The sequence below is a fragment of the Callorhinchus milii genome, unplaced genomic scaffold (genome assembly GCF_018977255.1).
Source record: "Callorhinchus milii isolate IMCB2004 unplaced genomic scaffold, IMCB_Cmil_1.0 Scaffold1, whole genome shotgun sequence".
Lineage (NCBI taxonomy): Eukaryota > Metazoa > Chordata > Chondrichthyes > Chimaeriformes > Callorhinchidae > Callorhinchus > Callorhinchus milii.
In genome coordinates, this window is record NW_024704742.1 from 79,928,183 (window position 1) to 79,953,661 (window position 25,479).

The following is a 25,479-nucleotide window of genomic DNA, read 5'->3' on the forward strand; positions in this document are numbered from 1 at the left end:
CATTGCTGTGCGCAATTGGCTGCCGCGTTCGCCCACAAATATACAGTCAATTCACTTTACAGTATATTCAGTGAAACTCTTTGGGGCGTCTAGAAGACGTGAGAAGCGCTATATCCAATGTAAGGATTATTATTATTACTATTATTAATGGTGGAGCGGAGTGGACGAGAGATGTGCTGGAGACTCAATCCATCTGAGTAAAGGTGGCAGGTAGTGGAGTGGGGTGTGAGAAGATTGGAGAGGTAGGGAGGTACCAGAGTATCAAGTGATTTGAAACCAAGAGTGGGGATCTTCAAATCAATCTGTTCTGAATTATGGAGCCTGGCATGTAGAACACATCTAGCATGCAAATTACAATCCTTTACAAGCTCTTAACTCATTCCAGCTCCTCCTCCTACAGGAACACACAGACTGGTATTTTTTAATTTCTTGTTCCCTGAGAAGAACGTAATATCTGCTGTTTTCTCCCCCTAAAACTGAATTGAAAATTTACCACAGATAATTCCTTTGTTTAAGATTACCTGGATCATAAGGAGGCCCTTGAAATCTCTACAATAACTCTCTACTTTCTCATCAAATAATAAACACACTTTTCCTTTCCTTTCAGTCTTTGAGACGTCCTCCTGACGTGAAAGGCGCTCCATAAATGTAATTTTGTTGTTGTTGTTTCACTTCAGTAATACTTGGCATGGTTCATTTAAGTACAAGCAACATTCGCAGGCACTTTGCATTATATCCCTAAAGGTATAAACTATAGGATGTGCAAAAGTTCTTCAGATTTGGAGAAGCACTGTGTGCAAGAAGGATGTTAAATGTCTCTGGAATTCTAGCTTTGCTCCATTCAGTAAATGTGCTGGTTAGTTCCTAATAAGGAAGCTCACATGTGCAACATGGAGGTTGACGTTCTTATCTGTACATTTAATGTCTTTAAGGGTCACCTGATTCAGCCCATAACAGCCCTTTTTATCAGTAAACTCTGCTGGCATTTCACAAACCCAATCATCAAAAGTGATGTGGTTAAACTTAAAGTAGTAATAATAATGATGGCATATGAAGGGGGAATATGGTATCAACAATCAGCATCTGCTTGTGTCCGTATCCAGTTTGGATTGTGCCAGTGAACTTTCGGATTGTGGCTTTTCACTGTAAGTGAGTGGGATACCAGTTTTTTACTAAACAAAACAGAGTATGTATCTACTCAACGTCATGATCTGTGAGCTGGGAGTCCAATGATAGACTTCACGTCTAGCTTCAAGCTTCATGGACATCACTTTTGAGAATGGAGTCTGTGTGTTGGGGGTGGAGGGGGAATGGGGAACGCTCACCCACAACTAGTACATGGTCTACATACCCACATAGTAAGTTCACATACAAATCAATGGAACACTTGATGTCAAATCACTTTATTACACTTGGAATTGTATCTCAATGCAGCTCTATCTGTGACCAGACGTGGTCTTGACGTTGATTTATAATCTTTAGAGCACTGCAGTGCTGGGATTCAACCTTTTGTTCAGAAGCAGACATCTAAGAGTGTTGTGTTACAAAGGTAATATCAATAAACTTAACAGTACATTTTAAATGTCCATTGTCTCCACTTTTATGATGTCTGAAAATGACCCACTGCACAGCAATCTAATATAATAGAAGCCTTTATTGTGAAGAACGCTTCAGGCATGAAATGGCTTTGTTCTTGTGATACCACAATAAATTACGATGTGATTAGATTCCATTAGGATAGTGCTGTTGTGTAGAAAATTCTTAAATCCAGTAATCATTTTCAAATTGGACTTCTGCAATTTTTTAAGACAAACTGTAGAAACAAAAATAAAACTTTGAAAGTTGAGACTGAATTTTCCACAATTCACTCAAAATGATCTGACCGGCTAAGCCTAGTTTTGGTGTCGACATGTACATTAATATGAGTGTGTGTGTGTGGGGCGGGGTGGGGAATACACCTTCCTTCGCATTATATGTTTGAAGAAACATAGCAGGATTTGACCATTGTCTTTTCATGAAAATGGTCAACAACAACAACTTGCATTTATATAGCGGTCTTCTGGCGGGTAGTGTCCCTGAGCGCCTTCAATTAAAACCAAGTCTGGCATTCTCTCTGTCCAAAAGCAGCTATTAGAGGCATGTTCGTCAAAGTCTATGGACCCTGTCCTTAAACCCCTTTGCACTTTAGATTACGTGGTCCATCGGGCAGGGAGGGAGGTGTGTGTCTAAAACAGTGCCTGCCTCCCTACAGCTTTTTTTGAGCAATATTCAATGCCATGCGATGTAAAAGACCCATATTTACATAATGCTCATGAGTAAGTAATGTACAGGATCTATTTGGTGTTCCTCGTTCAGAATAGATATGAAGTACAGCGAGTAGTAACGTTGATCTGAGGCGCAGGACAGTAGAAAAATGCTGTGTCGTTCAATCTCTTATCTTATTTTTGGTTTCTGGACTGTAAATATTCCAATATGCAATCTGGTTTCATGCCATAAATAGCAGAGCTGACCTAGATGCTCCCTAGTTAAGAACCAAAGATCAATAGGATGTGATGTCTTGTGTACTAATCAGTTTAGTACACTGTAATGTTGTGCTTGATTAATGAGATTTTTCCCAATATAATCCCTCATTATTCAATTACAGTAAACTGTTGACTCACAGAACATCAATTACCTTTTTTTTGGTCAACCAGATATCTGACACATGCTTAAGAGTATTCAAACCAAACTGCAAATTCCACGCATCCCATCTACACATGGAAATTCCAGAGATAGATGGTTGGAATAGAATGCAGACGCTCTCTCTGGAGGGATACATCCTACTTACCTAACTCTGGAAAGTATTAGGCGCTGGCTGGCAATAGTCAAGGCTTGGGGACCCCTGAGTGTGGGTTGGGGTATTGCTGGAGACTAACCAGCTAAATCCACTTAGCTTGCCAATGAGAGCATGACATTCTACATGGTTGCAGCACTTTCCTAAAGTAGAAAGTAGTTACTTTTCAAACGTGTTTGCAAATGAAGTCAGCACAATGTCAAAGTTAAATAGAACACCACATCCATCAGTGCGAAATAGCACTCCCAAGCTGTGGGGGATTAAAGTCTAACAGTAAAAATGAAAAATACTTGAAAGGTAAAGCCGCAGATCCCGGCTGCCACAGAATCGTGTTTAGTTCTCTTCTATAAGCATTCAATTGAGTACTCAATATTTCTATTTGCCTTCTTCCCTAAAATAGTTTGACTCTTCGTTTCCCATCAACCATATAACTGATATGATTTATTTACTGATTCACTGTTAATGCGTGTTACTCTGGTCATTAGGTACCATGATCCTCTATCATACCATGTGAATAGGAGATAATTGGAGGCTTTATAATAGACTCCCAGCCTGACCAGACCAGACTCAATATGCCATCTGCCTCTCCTCCTGGCATCATCAGATTTAGCACTGTATTCCTCACCCAATTAGACTCAGTTCTGCATCCGCTGTACTAATCACCGTGTTTAAGAAAATCCAAAACAGACAGTGTTCCACACATGAATGCCAACTACACATGGAATTTCCCTGTGTCTGGCATGCAATGTGTACTGTTTTTTTTCCTGGAGAGATGTACGTTGGTTACCTAATTACGGAGAATAGGTACAGGTTAGCAAAAGCCAAAGTTTGGAGATCCCAGACTGTATGTTAGGGTAATGGTGGGCTTTAACCAACCAAAGCTACATAGCTTGCCACTGAAAGCACTGTTTGGCAAGCCTCCTACTGCTTGTGCAGCTACTTGGGCTACCTTACCCATAAGTGTTTTGGCTAGCAAAGTTAACAGGAGCTGAGTGGAAAAATTCACACTCCCAGTCCTTCCCTCAATGTCCTACCGATGGGCCAGACTGGCTGTCCTGTCATCATCCTGGAATACTGTAGACCTGTTTGGTTCAGCGGCCAGAGTTCTGAGACCACCACAGAGGATTAACTAAATTCTGACATTCTGTTGCCAAACATGTTACCTTGGAGATCAGGCTATGAAATATTGCCTATCTCTGCCACAACCTGTTTCATTCATACATTCATCACATCCAGTCTCAACTATGCCAACACTCTGATGATTGAAGACCAGTTAGGTCTTCCCTACGCAAGCTGCATTTTATACAAACTTTGCAGCCAATGACCTTTCACTTACCAGGCTTAACAAGCCTGTAACCCCCAACCTTGTCTGGCTCCATTGGCTCTCCGTCACCAGCGGATTACGTTCAGGATCCTTTTTCTCACCTTTAAATCCCTGCACGACCTCCGCCCTACCTCTGCGACCTCAAGTCATAATAACCCGGCTGCTCCAGTTTTCAGCAGTCACGGACAGCTTCATGTCCCCTGCCTTACCCACCCCACCTTCAAGCGCACAGGCTTTCAACCTATCTGACCCCCATTCTCTGGAACTCCATCCTGGAGTCCCTCCCTCACCTCATTCAAAGACTCAAGACCTACCTCTTTGACTGGTTTCGGTCATCTTTCCCTTCCCCTCCCGCCTTGGCTCCCATTCCCCTTGACTACCACTCCTCGCTCAGGGGCCAAGCCAATATTGTTAAGCACCTTGAGACGTAGTCCCAAAATGAACAGCTGTAAATTTGTATTGTTATATTTTAATGTTGCAATCACTAAGATGTTATTGAGTTCAGAACAGGTGAAGGAATATCACTGTGATTTTGTTGATCAAATGTGCCCATGCTGCTAATTCTAATCAGACTAAGATAAATACAGCAAAAACTTTAAATGTTTCAGTCTGGTTAGAGCCAGAAGCATCGACACCTGTGTTCAACAATAACTACTGCTTACCATACAGAGTATTGTGTCTAGCAGGCTGCTCTCAAATGCCATTTAATGTGCATGACATTCTACTGGTAACTCATTACAGCACTTGAACTGAAGTTTTAGAGCACTGTGTTCCTGTTTCCTTCTGGAACTGAGACAAGTTCTGGAATATGACATAATTTTGAGACCTTCTGGGTGTTAAAAGGGGAAACAAAAAGTGTTTGGAGAAGTGATGCCATTCTTATTTAAAATAATAAAGCATAAGTTTTCACACAAAGGAGATCAATAATAAGACACTGGAGTCTAATAACTTATCGTTTAACGGAATCCCATTTTAAGGACTTATGCCAATCATCAGGAGCTGAATGACAAGTTTAACTGGGGGATTTTGTTAGCGAGGACATGGGAGAAACTCCTTTCTCTTTTTGAACAGTACCAAGAAATATTAACGTCCACCTGAATAGGCAGATATGATCTTGGTTTTACATTTCTGTCAAGAACCGACAATCCAGCACTCCCTCAACATTGCACTGCAGTGTGAGCCCACCCTAGATCTTGAGTTCCAATGTGGAACTTGAAATCACAACCTTCTGACACAAGATGAGTGTGTTCCCAACCAAGACATGACAAATGTGCCTTAATGTAGACTGCAGTACAGACTTACTGGCGCTGTAGAGTCACTCCATTCATACTGTGTGGGTGAAATCGGCACTTGACTGCGCATCAATGGCCCATTTCTCAGCGAACAAGTCACAAAAGGGATTTTCAGCGTCATGTGCTTCAACACGATTTGGCAGATGTGCAGTTGTCTGACTGTTGCTGGGAAATCTGTGCAACTTGTCGTACAGTGTACGTGGGCTGAATGTGGCAGAACCAGAACCTCAGAAGCCTCTAAAGCTGAAGTTGGGAAGTAAGGGTATAAAGGCCCATGGAGAAAAGGTGCAAGATGGGATTAAAAGATTTGTTGTGTATTAATAAACCAGTGGAACATAATCATTGGATTAATTGGCTTTTTCCTTTAACACCTTGGGACACCCTCCAGACATGAAATAAATGTAAATTTTTAATTCTTCCTATGAAGTCAGCCTCCATCAATATCAACACAGAAAATATGTTGTCTCATTGTAAGTCTCCTGTTTGAGATGGCAGGTATCAGCCAGCCTCAGTTGGTAGCACTCTTCTCTCCAAGTCAGAAGGTTGTGGATTCAAGACCTATGTTGAGACTTTGAACTCATTTAGTCTAGGCTGAAGCTCCAAAGCAGTCCTGGGGGTGTGCTACAGTGTGGTGGACTCATTGTTCAAATCAGAAAGCAAATTGAGGTCCTGTTTCTTCAGGTGGTCGTGAAAGACTCTTTGACAACAACAACAACAAGATAACATTTGTATAGCGCCTTTCACGTCGGGAGGACGTCCCAAGGCGCTGGACAGCGAACAGCATTCCAGACCCGAGCTGGGGTTGGCGTGGTAAGGGAGGGGAAGGGGGGTGACCGATGGCATGGTCGAAGAGGAGGGTCTTGAGTCGGGATTTGAAGGAGGCTAAGGAGGGGGCGAGGCGGAGTGACTGGGGGATGGAATTCCAAAGGTTGGGGGCAAAGTGACTGAAGGCTCTCCCACTAATGGTGGGGCAGATGGGACGGGGGATGCGGAGCAGGCCAGAGCCAGCTGAGCGGAGGGAACGGGCGGGTTGGTAGGGGGTTAGGAGGTTGCAGAGGTAGGGTGGGGCGAGGCCATGGAGGGAGCTTTTCCTGATGTCCTGGCTAACAAAATAAATAAAATTGGTTACACACTTTGTGGCTGTTTGTGGGATATTGCTGTGCACAAATGAGCTGCCTCGTTTATCTATGAATAAAAAGTTACTATGCTTTACAGAGAACCTAGTGAAGCCCATTTAGATGTTCTCCCGAAGGCTTGGTACCACATGTTCGGATTGTTATTATGGATTGAAATTCACCAGCTTCAAATAATTTCCTTGTAAAAGAACTCACACTCATAATTAATGTTTCCACTTGAGTAATCTGTACATGGGGGTATCTTGTAGGAACTAGAAGGAAAAAAAAGTCAAATCCCCTGCAGCACAGGTGAGGAGAACAGATTAGGATAGACAGTTTGAGTCAAAGAATGTTTCAACACAGAAGAATGTCATGAAGCCTATCATGCCTGCACCAGTTCTCTGTAAGTGTTGTTTGTTTCTTCCCTCTCCTTTGCGTCTTGCCTACCACCCTTTTTATATTTTTCCTTGGGGGAATTTTTAAGTAACTAGTCACACAAGTTTAACAGCTGTTTCCTGCAGTTTATGTTATCTCTTCCCATCCCTTCCACCATCCCAGTCCCCTCTACCCCACATGGTTTGAGATTTGGAGTTTTGCTGGATTTCTGAGTAGGAAAAAACAACCTTCAATTTTTTTTTTAGACTGTCTTGACAGTCATTATGTCTGGTGTTTGAGCACGAGATAGTGTGGTCAGTCTACTCACTTGTCAGCTGTTTTAAAGCTGAGATCACAGGGACCCAGGCTGGGGTTTGCTCTGACCTGCCCATGTGCTCAGACACTGGAGCAGTTAAACCTCCACTGGTTTTACCATGTGGATTGTTTCATCCTGTCACCGGTATGTTTTTTTGTGAGCTTCGAAGAATTGTATTCTGAAGTTAGCCATTCAAAGGCTGGGTTCATATCTCCAAATGCAGGAGAGTCTCTAAATATTCAGTATTGTGGGGACTAATTTACAGTAACAGTAAGGAATCCAAGCTAACCAGAACTACATAATGTCAATTTATGGGAATTGTGCTCCAATGTGATATACCTATTGAGAGAAGTTTACAGTGGATGAGGGAAATTCTGAAATTGTAACAGAATTCTTTAATACCGCAATTTAGACCTCATATTGGTTACCTTTCAATGCTAATACCCAAACTCTCCTATTAGGAAGCCTTTTGAAAACCGGCAAAGAATTATTATAATAATAATAATCCTTGCATTTGATATAGCGCCTTATCAAGTCATTGAGACATCTCAAAGCACCCCGCCGAACATACTGTAAAGTGAATTGACTGGATATTTTGTGGGCGAAACACGGCAGCTAATTCTGTACAGAAGTGTCCTACAAACACGTCGCGGATTGAGTGACCAAACTTTTTTTGAAGGGATTATTACCCTTGGAAAGCGAACTGACAAACAATTAACAAATGGGATCCAGTTTACTGCTAGGTAAACAGGTTAGTGGAGTAAGGAAATTTGCCTAAGGTATCTCACTGCCCGGGAATCGAACTTGGGTTCTCTTGCATGGGAGGCGAATGCTCTAATCAATGCGCTACAGGACTCCACATTTATCATTAATGCCTTTGAGCCTTCTGTTCCGATCAGCAGAGCAAGGCTGTACTTTCCAGGTAAATATGTATCTCCCTTTGTTCCTGTCCTGACCTTTTTCATTCTGGAGGTGGAGCTCTTCGTTGCACAAGTCACAGGAGATCTACCTGCTTAGAAATTAAGGGGCTAAGGACATTCAGCGCTGGGGGATTTGACTTCTTTTCGTCATAGGTTCGTGACCTGGCAACCATCCCCTCCCTTCCTCCCTCCTCCCACAACCCCAGGGGACAAGATTTTACTTAATGTAAAATGATATAATCCCAATATGTTCTGGAAAAGTTGTCCAGGTTGCTAACTGGCGGAATGTGGGGAGTGACTTCTTGGATTTCACTGGCAATCCCTCCCCCAGGCCCTCACCTGCAATTTCCGCCTCTCCAATCCCCAAGTTGGGACATGCAGTTAATTTAAAAAAAATTTAGTTCAGTCAAGTTGCTTTATAGCAATTCAAATGACAAGGATCTGAAGACAGGCTCTGCTGAGCAGAGACCAAAGCTGGCGTGTAACTCAATCGCAGTAATGTAGGACGGAGAGCAATGACCGATAGTAACCTCCCTACTGCCTTCAGTGCACTCAAGTACTGAGGAATGAGCGACGCTGCTGTTAAAATCAGCTGGCTGACAAACTGGAGTTGTGCCAAAAATTGGGCTGAACAACACAAAGGAAGTGCTGACTGGCTGAAGGAGCCTTGCTCCGGGGTATGCTGCATAGATCTGTTTCCTCCTACACACAGAGTTTATAGAGCTTGGCCAAATGCATTTAAATGGCATAAATACAAAATCAAGTTGTTTTTAAAACAACAAGCCAATTTCTACGAGGACAGTATCATTTGTTTTCATTTGTGCCTCTTAAATCCTTCTGATTTATTAGAAAGAACGCTGGATGTTGGGAGAGTTGTGTTGTTTATCAACAAATCTGTCTTATTTGTGCCAAATTCCCCCCACAATTGCTATTCTGTTCTGTATTGGACTCCCCACCTCTTATTGACGAGCAAAAGGTGTTAATTTGGTCTGTGTGACACTGCCATAAAGTGATCTTATCATTCATCTTTATACAATGTTTTCACTATTTATTGCTAGTATTATTTGCGCAGTTCCTTTTGTATTCCAACTTAGGTGCGTTCTGCTATCATTTACAGAAAGGTAGCAGGGTTGAAACATTTGAAAAACTCCTTCAAGGCAGACTTATTCCTTTGACTTGTTGCTGATTTAGTTAAGGAAGTCTGGGTCATTTATAAAGGTGCAGTCTTACTTATTGAAACTCATGATCCTTGGCATTAGAATTGCTACAAAGTAACTTGACTGAACTACATTTTTTTTAAACATATGAAAGGTTACTGTGGGTTGATTTTACATGTCATAACGTGCTAGTACAATTTTGTCCCACTGCTGCCAATAACTCTTTCTTTCTTGCTTGCTGCCTTTCTCTCTCTCTATCTTTTTCGCTTTCATTCTTCAGTGCTAGAGTGCCATGTTAGGAATCTCACATTGACTTGCAAATAATTTGTTTTGGGATAGTTTTAAAATTCCTATCTTTGTTTTTATAATATAATAATAATTCTTGCATTTGATATAGCGTCTTATCACGTCTTCGCGACATCTCAACACACAGAATATATTGTAAAATGAATTGACTGTATAATTTGTGGGTGAAGTGTAGCAGCCAATGTCCCACAAACAGTTGTGGATTGCGTGGACAAATTATTATTATTTTTTTCAAGAGATTGTTACCCCGGAAAAGCGATCCACCAATCAACTAACAACTGGGTTCCTACTTACTCCTAGATAAACAGAGGCATGTGGAGTAAGGAAACTTACCTAAGTTTTCGCCCGGCCTGGGAATCGAACCCAGGTCCTTTCTTTGGGACTTTGGGACAATGGTTTGGTCTGAAGCATCTTTTTGAGATTGCTCTGAGGCAGCACCTGAGTGTTGCTCTACAGCACGTTACTCAAATTTGCCATTCCCCCCCTATCAGGAGCACAGAGATCTTTGGGATCTCCCAAGTACCAAAGCCAGAGCGGTACTGCTGATCATGGTGATATTCTAGAGAGAAATGGTTTGGAATATGGACCAGCTTCTCCAGGGCATGCTTCCACTTCTCTCTTTCAGACCTGCCAGACAGCTTCTGGTGTGTTGGTGGCTTTGACCCAATACTGGGATGGTTTGCTTTCATTTCTTTCAGAAAATTAATTCCTTAAGGGATAAATTACATACAGCAGGTAGTAAATAATAATCCTTGGATTTGAAATAGTGCCACATCATGTCAAAACTTCTCAAAGCGCTTCACAGTGTTTTCTGTAAAGTGCATTAGTCAATAACTTTGTGACTGTTTGTGGCATGTTGTGGTGTGTAAATCGGCTTCTGCCTTCACCTACAAAACAAAGTCACTGCACTTTAGAATGAATCCTTTGAAGTGCTTTGAGAAGTAATGCTGATGCAAAAGATGCTGCATCAATAGCAAGGATTGAAAGTTCTGACTCAATTGTTTGCTTCTTTTGTGGAATTAATATGTTTTCCCTGATGGTGTTGGTCGTGCCTACTGTCTGATTCAATATCTCTTTTGCCATCTATCTGTACAGCTCATGCCATCTGACCAGCAATAGTAAGGCTGTTGGAGCTTATTTGCCAACATTGACTTATTTTGGTTACAGATTTCAGACTCCAAGATTTTCTCATTGACAATGAGACCCTTTCGGAGTTTCTCTATGATAACATGGCACTTGACCACTACAAAGTGAGTGAGATCATGGATGCTGGTGTGAATTTTGAAGAGGTAAGAAAGGTTATTGATTAACAATAAATAATATGATTTACATGATTCCCTTGATGCAAATTCACACTATGTAGCTGCATGGATATGAATGACGATGATAGATCCTGTAGTAACATTACATTTGATCACTTTCTCCTATCCCCACTGCCACATAGCTTGATTAATTTAGTACTCAAAGGAATATTCCTAAACTCATTCCATTCCTTAATGATTGCCAGAGCTAATAAGGGATGACACATAAATTGCTGATAAAACATGTTCTTGAAACCCATCCTGAACCTGAACACTCCCTGTTTTGGGATAATGGTTTCTCCCTCAGATTTTCAAAATGATGGCTGCCATCTTTGTTTTTAATTTAGTCAGAGACAACGTTTTTTTCATCATCGCTGCAAGACTGTCATTTCAACTGTTGATCTTTGCTTTTGCAATTAGTTTTAGCTTTGCACAATCTGATTAGATTTCTCCAGTCTGTGTGGGATTCTAAACAGCGGGAGAGAATGGAAAGTGGTTAGGTGCTTTGAAATTCCACATAATGGTAGGGAATAGTTAGTGGTTAGTACATTGGACTAATTGTTCAAATTGGGATTGAATGTATCAGGAATTAACTGGACTTTTTCATACAGTGACTTTAAGTCTGTAATCTTATTTCACAGTTCAGATCTGTTGGAAGTTTCAAACTGCTCGAGTCTCACTTTTACAATCTGTGATACTGTAAACAGTAATCGATGAGGAGGATAGTAGCAGACTGCAAGAGGACATAGATAGTCTGGTAAAATGGGCAGACACGTGGCAGATGAAGTTTAATGTGGATAAATGTGAAATGATGCATTTTGTGAGGAAGAATAAGGAGAGGCAATATAAGCTGATGGTAGAATCTTAAAGGGGGTGAAGGAACAGAGAGACCTGGGGGTTCATATAAGTAGATCTTTGAAGGCACGATAGGTAAATAAAACTTTTTAAAAAAGCATACTGGATACTAGGCTTTACAAATAGGGGCATAGAATACAAAAGTCAGGAAGTTATGATGAAACTTTATAAAACACTGGTTAGGCTTCAGCTAGAGTACTGTTCTGGGCACCACACTTTAGGAAGGATGTCAAGACATTAGAGAGGGTGCAAAGGAGATTTACCAGGATGGTACCAGGAATGAGGGACTTCAGTTATCAGGAGAGGCTAGAGAAGCTTCGATTATTCTCCTTGGAGCAGAGAAGGTTAAGAGGAGACTTAATAAAAGTTTTCAAACTTATGAGGGGATTCGATAGGGTGGGTGGGTCGTTAACCTGAGGACACTGGTTTAAAATAGTTGTTAAAATAAATAGAGGGGAAGTGAGGAGAAATGTTTTCACACAGCGAATTATTTGGATCTGGAATGCATTGCCTAAAAGTGTGATGGAAGCCGATTCAATAACAACTTTTAAGAGAGAAGTAGACAATTATTTGGGGCAGACAAGTTTGCAGGTCGATGGGGAGAGAGTGGGGTAGTGGGATTGATTTGGATAGCTCTTTTAAAAGAGCCAGCACAGACACGATAGGCTGAACGGCTTCCTTCTGTGCTGTATGATTCAATGATTCTATGATATATTAGAAGATCGCTTGATGAAATTACAAACTTGAAATTGATGAATTCCATGATACAGTTTATGTAATGATTGTGTTGGATCAAGATTATTTACTCACAGTCTTTTATTGGACTTTGCTGCTTACATCGAAAGTCATGCCACTGCGAAGGCAATCATTCAAAATATTCAATGACTTGCACGTAGCTCTTTGTAGCTGCAGAGATTTTACATGTTGCTGTCTGTCGCTCATTGCAGGTTATCACCGCTGGGCGAGGGTTACAGCTGAAGGACCTTTGCAATGGCACAAAGCTGGAGGATTTTGTTATCATTGGAAACCACTCGGTGGCTGACTACATTCAGAACCTTATCTGCACGTTGTCTGAGAACGAGCTGAAAAAAGTTGAGCAAGCATTTTATTTGAACCTGGATTTTCTAAAGATAGCAGAAGTAAGTAGTGTATTTAATTTACATAAAACAAAATGCAAAATACTGCAGGTTCTGGAAATCTGAAACAAAAATCCATTTTCTCCTTTGTCTTCCTTGCCCTGCTCCCCCCTCCCTGTTAGCTCTTTAAAGCTTCTCCCTCCCAAAATGCCCCAGTTCTGACAAAGGGTCGTGGACTCGAAATGTTGACGCACTTTCCTTTCTCCATAGATGCTGCCTGACCTGCTGAGTATTCCCAGCGACTTCTGTTTTTATTTAATTTACATCATTACTGTGCACACTAAACATCGACATAATTAAGTTATTTGATGACCTGGACTTTTTTATTGACTTGTGCTGTTTGTTAATTGTTGTGCCATGTTGGGATGGGATGCAATGATTATTTTGCTTGTGGCATCCATAGAAAAACTGAGAGTAAGCTCTCAATATATTTAGCTGAAACATTAGTATGTTTTTTGTATGGTTTTGGCAATATATGAATTAGTTCTTACTAAAAAAAGGGTTAATTTTATATTGTATATCTGGAAATGGTCGACCATCAAAACCATTAATTAAACATTAAACCATTACATTACATGTGTATAAATCAGACTTCATGATATACAAATCTAGTGCATTAGTGCATTTACATAGAGAAGAAATGACCATAGGTACAGATCCATCCATACATTAGGATGCATGCATTAGGAACCAGATGAATCTGAATCTGCCAATTCTTATGAAAGGTCCTGAACTGTTAATCTATAAATCGACTTGCTGTGAATTTCCAGTATTTTCCATTTTATTTTTTCTCCAAAGCACACTGTCGACTATGCAGTCTTTAACAACATTTTGGTGGCTTACACTCCATAGACCCTAAATTGTTCACTGATCAATTCCCCTGTCCCCAACATAATAATCATTTGATTTCACATTCTGTGATATGAAAGTGAGATCAAGCATTTGTAATTATCAAATCCTGAAGGGTCTGAGTCTCTCCATTCCCATATTCACAAAAGTAGATCCCGTTGAGTTCCCAAGGTCAAATTGGTTACTGACAGCATTCAATATTTTCGGACATGAATATAAGTACCGAATTTAGATTCCCCATTGTTGTTGTTGTCCTGCCAGCTTCTGTTTCTGACCGGTGTTTCCAGCTGTTGAGTTCTAGCCCATGCCATTTTGTCTAATGTGTGTCCCTTCTCTGGAGAGAGGTGGAGTTGTGGTGATGGGGTGACCTCTCCACTGAGCTCCCAAGGAGAAGCAAACCAGATATATCATTCCTGTAGACAGATACACAGCTTCAAACATTGTCTGCCCATCACTGCATCGAGAGGAAATCTGTATGGGAGAAAACTTCAGAAACATTTTAGTCAATCTTCTATCCTGAAGGAATCAGGGCATAGTCTTTACATTTAGCAGCTGAGGTGACGTACATTTTTTTCCCTCGGGCTGTCAACTTTGGTCACTCAATCCACAACTGTTTGTGGGACACTGCTGTGTGCAAATAGTTGCCACGTTTTGCCCACAGAATACACAGTGTTTATAGTATATTCTGTGAAGTACTTTGAGACATCTCAGCAATGTGATAAGGCATTATATCAAATGCAAGGATTATTATTATAAGAGATAAGTTCCAACATTAAACATAGTTTGGCAGCACTTTTGAAAAGTTATGTCAAAAATGTCTAAAATTGCAATTTGAGCTGGAGATAAAGGTTTAACCTCAGTAATGCACACTCTACAACTAATAACCAACAAAAGAAATTCCTCTCATAAAAAAGGGTCAAAAGATGATGCTAAACAAAAACATCCGAATTTGAATAAGTGTTTAGCCCAACGTGGGTGAATTTCCACAGATCTGAATCTATTGTACAGAACAAGAGAAATCCATTTCAGCAACCATGGCCACAAATTGTCCTTATCACAGTGGAATTAAAATGCGGCTGATTTTGTCATTGAAGAATAATGTCTCCAAGTGTTGCAATGTGTTTTATTTTAAGTGACTTCAGTGACACAAAGCTGTTGTTGTTGATTTGAAGTCTTTGGGTCATGATTATTTTCGCCAGTCAGAACTAAATGTTACATCGTCTTTCCACTAAAATAGCTTCTCATGACTGGTATGGAAGCAGCATTGTTAGTGACCACTGATGACAATCGTGTATGGTGACATGATTCACTACACCAAGAACTCCCATCTATTCAGTGTTGTAAATATTGCCCCTTTTAAGGCACTTCACAAGATTTATTATGGGCCATCAATTTACTCACAGCAATAAACAGTAGAAGAATTAATCTGTTCCCCCTTCTCTCCTTATAGACTGCAATGAAGACAAATCCTCAGTCAGCATTGGAGGTAACTGAGGCCACGAGGAATGTATTCCAGAATCTCATAAAGCTTGCTGAAGAGGTATATTACATGATAACTTTACAAGTGTCTGTGAATTGTTTAGCATATAAATATGGAATTAAAGGGCATGTTTGTGGTGCCAATCACCTGACTACCTATTACATCTGGGGGCAATGCATTCTCTGTGCAGAATCCAACTCAATCCCACTGGCCCGCTTTCTCTCCATAGCCCTGCAATCCTGTCCTCCCTAAATACCCATCTACTTCTCTCTTAAAAGTTGTTATTGAATCGGCTTCCACTACCCTTTCAGGTAATGCATTCCAGATCCGAACAACTCGCTGGGTGAAATATTTTTTCCTAACCTCCCCTGTTTCATTTAACAACTATCTTAAATCTGTGTCCTCGGGTTACTGACCCACATGCCAGTGGAAACAGTTTTTCCCGGTTCAACCTATCAAATCCTCTCATGATCTTGAAAACCTCTATTAAATCCCCTCTTAATCTTCTCTGTTCTAGGGAGAATAATCCTAGTTTTGCTAATCTCTCCTCATAACTAAGGTCCTTCATTCCTGGTACCATCCTGGTAAACTTCCTTTGCACCCTCTCCAATGTCCTAACATCTTTCCTAAAGTGCGGTGCCCAGAACTGAAAGCAGTACTCCAACTGAGGCCTAACCACCATTTTATAAATATTCAACATAACCTCCTGACTTTTGAATTCTATGCCCCTATTTATAAAACCTAGTTTCCCGAATGCTTTTTTAACAGCTTTATCTACCTGTCCTGCCACCTTCAGAAATTTGCTTATTTGGACCCCCAGGTCTCTCTGTTCATTTGGCCCCTTTAAGATTGTACAGTCAGCTTGTACTGCATCTCCTCATTCTTCCCACCAAAATGCAACACTTCACATTTCTCCACATTAAACCTCATCTGCCACGTTTCTGCCCATTTTACCAATCTGTGTAAATCCTCTTGGAGTCTGGTGCTATCCTCCTCACCATTAACTACTTTTCCTGACTTTTCCAAATCTGCAAATTTGGAAATTGTGCTCCCTATATCCAGGTCCAGATCATTAATATAGATCATAAAGAGCAGTGGTCCCTATACCAACCCCAGAGGGACACCACTACACACCTCCCTCTAGTCAGAAAAGCAACTGTTTACTACCACTCTCTGCTTTCTGTCTCGTAGCCAGTTCTGGATCCATGTTGCCACAGTCCCTTTAATACCGTGGGCTTCTATTTTGTTTATAAGTCTCTTTATAAGTTATACATCTATAGCGCCAACTGTGTTATGTCTAATTGACCAACTCAATCTAATTGATCAACTTTGTTAGATTTTTCTGGCCAAATGTTTGTGATCATTAAGGTGAAAAATATTAGTGTTGAGCAATGGAACATGTCCGTCCTTTTCTGGAAGTACATGGAGTAACCTGGACTAACACAGAGTAAAGTTATCATCACTTGCCCCGAAAATATGTCACAGAATCAACTTCAGAACTTCAAATTGCACAGGTGTTGTTTTTGTTCCCTGCACCAGCATGTTTGTGGTTATGAGCACAACCCATTAAACCCTCATACACGCATTCGTCACCTCAAGGCTCGACTATGGAAACTCCCTCCTTCCCAACTCCTCCATCCACAAGCTGCAGATCATCCACAACTCTGCAGCTCGTGTCCTCTCTCGCACCAGGCTCCGTGACCCCATCACCGCCACCCTCGCTCGACTCCACTGGCTCCCCATCCCTCAGAGGATACAGTTCAAAATCCTCTTCCTCACATTCAAGGCCCTCCACTGCCTTGCCCCCTCCTACATCTCTGACATGCTAACCCCCTATCAACCTATCCGCTCCCTCCGCTCAGCAGGCTCCGGCCTGCTCCAGGTCTCCCGCCCGACCCGCCCTACCATTGGCTTTCAGCCTCTCTGCCCCCACTCTTTGGAACTCCATTCCCACAATCCGTTTGTCTTGCTTCTTCAAGGCATGACTCAAGACCCTCCTATTTGATGCTGCCTTCAGCCGCCCTCTTACCCCCTCTCCCCTCCCTCATCCCAACCCTGCCCCCCACGCTCGGGTCCTGATCCCTGACTGTTCAGCGCCTTGGGAGATCCTCCAATGTGAAAGATGCTTTACAAATGTAATTTTATTTTGTGATTGTTCTTGTTAGCGACTCATTAAGGGTTCTCAAACTCAGTTCCAAACAAAAATAATAATAATTTGGTTACTCAATCCACGACTGTTTGTGGGACACTACTGTGCACAATTGGCTATCGTGTTTTGCCCACAAATTATAGCCAATTCACTTTACAGTTTATACTGTGAATTGCTTTCAGACGTCTCAAAGGCGTAATAAGGCATTTTATCAAATGCAAGGATTATTATTATTATTAATTGAGTTAGACGTTGAGAGCACAACCAGACGGACAAAGGTTTAAAATTAAGAAGCTTAATTGGGACTGGAGATAAAAATATTTTTTACCATACAGACGTAGATGCAGATGTATGGTACAGACTCACAGCAAAAATAGTTTTGTGGATTAAATTATTCAACAACAACTTGTGTTTATATAGCACCTTTCCGTGGGGTTAGTGTCTCCGAGTACCATTCAAAATGAACTAGTTAAGTATCTTCTTGAGAACAATAATATTGGAAGCTGTATACAGATAGGCACAAGCTGTACAATTTATTTAATAATTTATTTGCGCCTGGGGCTAGTTGGAGCGGAGGCTTGGAGGGTGGGGAGTAGAGCGAGGGCACTAAGAAAGAGCCAGGTGTAGGTAGTGAGAGTTGGGGAAAATCATCTGAAATTTCCATGCTTTCTTAGAAATCAAGTGTTCATGCAGTTTTGTCAGACTCCACCACTGTGAAGCGCTCCGGGACGCGTGAACGGCGCTAAATGCAAGGATTATTATTATTATTATATAAATGCAAGTTGTTGTTTTAAAAAAAGTGTTGTCAGAACTTTGCTGTAACACATAATAAGGGAACAGTATGCAAACTCTGATAAAAAGTGCCAATTAATCTAAATAGCTGGAACATGTCTGTTGTTCTTTGCAAGTACATGTTTACCACAGCAGTATTTTCTCCTTTTTTGTATATTTCATAAGCTGTATTGACAACCTGTTCACAAGATCTGACATGGCAGTACATTCGGTCATATATGCAGCTGCTATTTAGCGTGAAATCTGTAACGTGAATAGTGGCTATTATTCTGAAAGCTACCCATATTTGGGCACTGATTCTTGAATGCGCATACACACATTGGACACACAAGAGCTTCTCGTTGAATGAACTATAGTAACCCCAGTGTTTTGTCAGAGACTGAAGAGCCTTCCCAGCTTACATATGGTTTCATATTTCATGGTTATTTCTAATAGCCTTTTCCTTTGCATAATAAAAAAAGCACAAGAAGTGCTTGGAGAAAGTTGCTTGCCAGAGCCAGTGTTCAGTAAAAATGCAAACATTGCTATAAATGTAAAAAGTTCTTTGCATTGGAAATATATTTTGACTTGTGGAGTTATCCTTGCACGTGAGCAGGCTGCGGTTTCAGATTACAGCTCTTTCCTGTTACAGCGTTTAGGTTTGCTTTTGTCTGGTGGCAGAAATAATTGAAACCGTATGATACAAAGCTTGCTGATGTGGGGAAGTCATTCCAGTACTGTACATACTGCACAGAGGAACTTGCGTCTGGACTCCTCCCAGCATGCAAATTCTTTAGCGAGATATATGCTTACATCAGCCCTCATTTATAAACTATCAAAACATGAACTGTAGTTACCTCGTCTTGAGGATATCTTTTCACTCACAAACAGCAGCTGACTCGTGACCAGAAAGCGACTACATTTCGCTATATTGGCATTTGAGTGGTGATCAAGTTTAGCGAGTCTGCCACTTGCAAAAGGGATGAGAATTCCCCAGTTGGTCTGCCTGAGCAGTGTGATTGGGGTCTACGATCTCCAAAAGTGACTAACGGGCAAAAAAAAAAGCGCGGAGAGGACTAGCAGCAGGGGAGAATGATGGATCGCTTTACTGTCTATTTTCGCACTTTGGTGAAATTGACCAGTGATCTGAACAATTCACTGGTCCAGGTGGTGTTCAGTCGCAAACAATTCTGACCAAGCTTACACATGGCTCCATCTTCCATTATAATAACGAAACTCCAATTGTTTGTTACTGTACCAGTACAGGACGAGCTGTTGGTATACAGTGGAATCCTCTGTAATGAGCTTTGTTAGAACAGAGTTTCTCTGCGAGTTTGCCTATTGTGTGGGGGATTTGAAGCCTGATATTAACGTACCCAAAATATCCAAATTGTGTGGTTCTGTTTCATCACCACTTCACTGCATCTTCGAGGAAAGCTAATACAGCTACTGGTGTGGTAGAAGCTAAGGTGACAGACTTTCGGGTCACGGCCTATGTCACTTTCTGTGCACTGATGGCGAACTGATGACCTGAGAGGGTCATTTTGGATTGCTGTGCAGGCCCAGTGATTGTGGAAATGATGACTGGTGATCAGACCCTGTAATATCTCTGCTTGGAACTTCATGGATCTCTGACTACTGCATTGTAACCGAGCTCCATAGTTTGCTTAACAATACAATATTGGAAACACCCATGGTAAATATTTTTTGAGCTTGGTTTTAGTTTTCTTTGAGATTCAATTTGCTTTTTTGTCTCTTTTTTGAACTTCCTTGGGCTTCCTTTGAATTTTTCAACAGTTGAGCTCCAACAATATTGCGTCAAATAACTTAAGTAAAATCAATGCTTAATAATACAGCTTGATGACTGCTTCAATGATCAGATTTCTAAACCTTAAACCTACAATTATAGGTGTGAGGTATTAGATGTAACTTCAACATAACCCAGGAATCAGAAGCTAAGAATTAAAACTCTGGTTCAATAGATTGTTTCCACTGCACAGAGATGTCTGCCAACTGGACTCTCCCTCACTAAATGATGTCAGTATTTGTCTGCAGAAAAGAAAGCAGAGAGGGAAAAAGTTGAGGAAAAATTGAAAAGACCTTTTGAAGCATTGCATTTTGACATTTCCCTCTTCAGTCTATAAACTAATGCCAGGTCCTTTGCTCCTTACAGTATCTGCGATTTTGAACACTTTAAACATGCTCTGTAGACTTTCCTTGTCTCGATCTACAATACAGTCATTGTAGCATAACTTTCCCCAGTGAAATTGTGGTCAGATATAGTGAAGATGCAGCTCTTTCCTATAATGTCAGTTTTCCAGTGATCTGAAATTCATAGTTATAGTTCAATGGAGGAAGTTGGCGTCAGCTTGGCTCAGTTGGTCATGGATCAGAAGGATTGTGATTTCCACCCCACACCAGGAATTGAACTCATAATTTAGTTGAGATTCGGGAACCATCATAACTTTGGCGATATTAAATTAATCCGGTAACTCTGCTTCAAAAAGGAGAGAGGGAGTTCATTGTTAATATGCTTACCTTATCCAAAAAGAAACTAAATTTGGTCTTTTATCTTGTTACTGGTGTTGGAGCTTGCCTCCACAGATGAGCTGTAGTATTTGTCCATTTAACAGTAGTTCTAGCACTTCAAAAGATTACTTGAATGGATATAGGATATTGCACCAATAAAGTCTGCACCTCCATTTGAAACACAGTAAATGCATTGAGTGCAAATATTACAGTATTTTGAAACTGGAAGCAGATCTCTACGATCCGTGTGTTAAGATTGCAAAGTTGTACAGAAATAGAAACACTTTGTTTAAATATGCCTCTTGTTCAGCTGACATCAGTGAAGAGCTGGAGTGACATGAGAAGAGAGGTGTTGCTGTTGTCACACAAGAACATGACAGGGTCACCGCAGGAGCTGTATCAGGCCGTATCCAGGATTGTGTGCGGACACCCCGAAGGTGGGGGGTTGAAAATTAAGTCTCTGAACTGGTACGAAGACAATAACTACAAATACCTTTTGGGTGAGAACAACACGGATGAGGAGCCTACTCCACAGTATGACAATGCTACAAGTGAGTGCTTACGCAGGATATTTATTTGATTATCGAGGCAATGTGAAACCGTTGTTTGTCGTATAATTGGGAGGTGGGGGATGGGGAAGTTATGAAGAATAGCACAGAATTGTATTAACTTTTAGACTCCACATAATTGCAGTGGGGGGAAGGGAGGGGAGGGGAAGGGGAGTGGCCGATGGCATGGTCGAAGAGGAAGGTCTTGAGGCGGGACTTGAAGGGGGCTAAGGAGGGGGCGAGGCAGAGTGACTGGGGGATGGAATTCCAGAGATTGGGGGCAAAGTGGCTGAAGGCTCTCCCATCAGTGGTGGGGTGGGTGGGTTGGGGGACGTAGAGCAGGCCGGAGCCGGCTGAGCGGAGCGAACGGGTGGGTTGGTAGGGCGTTAGGGGGTCACAGAGATAGGGTGGGGCGAGGCCATGGAGGGCTTTGTATGTTAGGACCAGGATCTTGAACTGGATCCTTTGAAGGATAGGGAGCCATTGGAGTTGGGTGAAAGTGGGGGAGATGGGGTCATGGAGTTTGTTGCGGGAGAGGACACGGGCTGCAGAGTTCTGAATTATCTGCAGCCTGTGGAGAGAGGAGTTGGGAAGGCCGACAAGTAGGGCGTTTGCATAGTCGAGCCTGTTAGGCATTGTTGGGCTTCAATTGAGCTCAGTAGTTCTCAGTAGCACTCATGCTCTCTGAGTCAGAAAGCTTGAAGTGATATTGCAGTACAGCACTGGAGTTACCCTGCTATGCATAAGACATTTGTCTGCCTGTTCAGATGGTTACTGTATATTTTATGATACACTTTGAAAAGAGTAGGGATTTTCTCCCAATAACCTGGCCAGCAATTCTCAGGGCTGTTTGTAGGGCTTTCCTGTCTGCAAAACGACTGCTGTTTCCAGCATTGTTGTAGCGCTCTGGAATGCTATCTTGTGTGTAGGATGCCATATGCAATGCAAGTTGTTGTTTTGTTTTTTGTAGCTCAAAGTAATGAGATCTGTTATGTTTATTAAGAATCCAACAGTAACGTTCAAGAAGAATGGTTTAACTTGGAAAGTATTTTTTTCAATTCATTTTAGCACCATACTGCAATGACTTGATGAAAAATTTAGAATCAAATCCCATTTCAAGAATGATTTGGAGGGCAATGAAACCTTTGCTGGTTGGAAAAGTTCTATACACTCCTGATACTCCTGTAACTCGGCGGATCATAAAAGAGGTAAGCTTTACATTTACATGCATCAACATAACCAGGAAAATGGGAACTTTTTTTCAACTGTACTTTATTTCCTCAATTTCTTCCCAGACATAAAGACTTGCTTCATTTATTTCAGGTTAACAAGACCTTTCAGGAACTGAGTGTCTTCCAAGAGGTCGGAGTGATGTGGGACGATATTGGGCCAAAGGTCTGGAAATTTATGGAAAGAAGCCAGGAGATGGACCTAATCCGGGTAAGCACTTATATGGGAATTGAGATAAAGATTTGAAGATTATAAAATCTGTTTCATTGACAATTCTGCATTCATTTTACTAAAGGAATAATACCTGTCCAACAATAAAGAGCCACCTGTGCAACAGATGGCTGAAAATTCTGCCCGTTGATAACTAATAACATTGACTGTTCTGCTGGTGTGAGCTCACACTGTTAGGTCTGCATCTGCACTTTGCCACCCATCGACCTGCCAACTTGTACAGTGCATTGGAGTATTGCTAAGTAAGATACTGATTTAATGCTGCATAAAAAACAAGTAAAGTTGGTATCTCACCAATTGACAAGTCAAAATCTACTGTCAGAGAGTCGATTTTGGGGCCAGCCAGTGTGATGGAGTAGGACTGGAGTGACATCTGTGGACTAGTTAATGTGTTTTGTTATCTATTAGCCACATATTAATTACTAGTGTTAATCAGCACAACACAGTCACATTTTTCAGCCCAACACTGCATTTTGCTGACAATTTTAGCTCAGGATTATGTCAGATATTTATATCAGAAATACATAATGAAAAAGACAGACAACTTGTAGTTCGATGAGACACCTAAAATTTACAAAATAAAAATTAATCTGTGGCTGATTTAAAAAAACAGCCAGGCGCTAGATGCTGAAAAGGCAATATGGTGATTTATGGCAATGTGGAGTAGCTCAGTGGTTAGAGCACTCGCTTTGCTACCCGAGTTCAATTCCAGACAGGACGAAACCTTGGGCAAGTTTCCTTACTCCACACGCCTAATAATAATCCCTCCAAAAAAACAAAACAATAATAAATTGGTCATTTTCAATCTACAACTGTTTGTGGGACATTGCTGTGCGCAATTGGCTGCCGCGTTCGCCCACAAATATACAGTCAATTCACTTTACAGTATATTCTGTGAAGCTCTTTGGGACGTCTAGAAGACGTGAAAAGCGCTATATCAAATACAAGGATTATTATTATTATTATGCTGGCATTAAATAAGGAATAACACAATTTTTACTCAATAGTTCCCGTTCTTGCCAGTACCATGTTAATTGACAGTAAACACTTCACAATATTGGTTCGATGAAGAAGGCTTTTTGGCCATCTGATCTCATCCTTCCAGAACACCCACCCTACTGACTCCCATCACAGCATCAAGTTGCTTTTTAAATAAGTCCAGAATCCATCAAGTTGCTTTTTAAATAAGTCCAGAATCCTGGCCTCAACCACCCTTACTGACAACTTGTTGCAGTCGTTAATTGCCTTTTGATTGAAGAAACACTTTTTAGTATGTGTCCTAAAATTGCCCTTTACATCTCCAAATATCCTCTTTCTTTACAGCAACAACTTGTATTTATATAGTACCATTCAGTGTCTCAGAATGCTTAAGTCTTCTACTGGCCTGATGCACTCATTATTGATCTGGATAAACTTTAATACACTTCTATGAAGTCCCTTCTGATTCCATTCTATCAAGATAGAAAAGCCTTAGATTCTCATTGATTGTAATGGTACAGTCGATGTACGTTGATTTACTGACCTGGGTTGTTGCAATTTGCAAACACTGAGGTTCATGCCAGATCCATTTTATGAGCTGACTGTTTGACAAGCCAATCAACTCGCATATGTGATCACAATAAGTTGTCATTCATTCATCATAATATCCGTGCACGGCTGTATATTGTTGCACATGGGAAATGCTCCCATTTGGGATATCATATCTCAATGTTCAAAAAATTATTTGCAACAAACCAGAGTTGCAAAATAATGGCTGAGTAATGCAGTCTGAGTACACCAGAACACAGGAAATAGGAGGGTCAGAGGTCAGCTGTTGATGTCAATGTCCCACTTGGCAATAACCTTATCATTGTATAACCAATAGCTGACTTACTCGTAACTTGATTCTCTGCAGTTGATTATTACAGGTAACAATATCTTACTAATCACTTTTATCAGCTTAAAAGGATTTCACACTAAATTTAAACAATTTCAACTTGTTGGGGGTAAGGGGGTGCACTTGCTCCTAAACTTGTGCTGATAATGTTTCACAACGAAATGCTTATCCCATTTCTTAGAGCTGTTGTGTGGCATGTGCTACATCCTCTTATACATACAGTAGGAATTAGCTGAACTCTACTCACTGCATCATTTAGAAGAGATGGGAAGCTGTGTGCGTGTGTGTGTGTGTGCACGTATTTGTGTGTGCGCAGTACAGGTGTGTGTGCATGAGTGTGGGTATGAAAAGGCCGAGGGAAGGTATTGCAAAGAGCAAAGTGCCAGGGATCTTACTAGTGAAATAGCCTCCTAATTTTCAAGTCTATATTCTACTGAGCATTAAAAATAGCAAGCTTCTATCCCAAAGGTACAGTGAAAAGTCTGCAACGTGCACTGTAATCAGAAGAGACTTTTGTTGCAATCATGCAATGAGAGCTATATGTACATGTACTTTACAACCTGAAAGTGACTTTCAGTACTCAAACAAAGAGAAAGCAGCAGCTGTGAGTTTTCTTGTTGATCTAAGGTTTGTGAAGCTTGGGTACATGGTTTAAAATGACCTATTTGTAAAACTTTAACTGACAGAAGTGGCTTGTGGTTTTCCGTTCTGTACTTTGTACTGGAGGATGGTGTCAGTGATGCACAGAGTTGATGGCAGACATAGTAATGCGACGATGAAAATAAATTATTTTCAAAAGGATTGTGAGCAGTAAAGTGTAATGGCCCACACTCCTTTCTGTATTGTATTTTGCTTTGAGTATCACAGACAAGAAATTTCCCATGCC

General features: G+C 41.1%; 1 protein-coding gene across 1 annotated transcript in view; it reads left to right on the plus strand.

The window, feature by feature from the left end:
• LOC103177714 (phospholipid-transporting ATPase ABCA1) overlaps nucleotides 1–25,479 on the plus strand; it is a 99,939-nt gene that overhangs the window by 23,699 nt on the left and 50,761 nt on the right. The window contains exons 6-11 of the mRNA XM_042332467.1: nucleotides 10,806–10,927; nucleotides 12,742–12,933; nucleotides 15,230–15,319; nucleotides 21,019–21,259; nucleotides 22,325–22,464; nucleotides 22,580–22,696. Coding sequence (XP_042188401.1) covers nucleotides 10,806–10,927; nucleotides 12,742–12,933; nucleotides 15,230–15,319; nucleotides 21,019–21,259; nucleotides 22,325–22,464; nucleotides 22,580–22,696 — 902 coding nt within the window. The remainder of the gene's footprint in view (nucleotides 1–10,805; nucleotides 10,928–12,741; nucleotides 12,934–15,229; nucleotides 15,320–21,018; nucleotides 21,260–22,324; nucleotides 22,465–22,579; nucleotides 22,697–25,479) is intronic.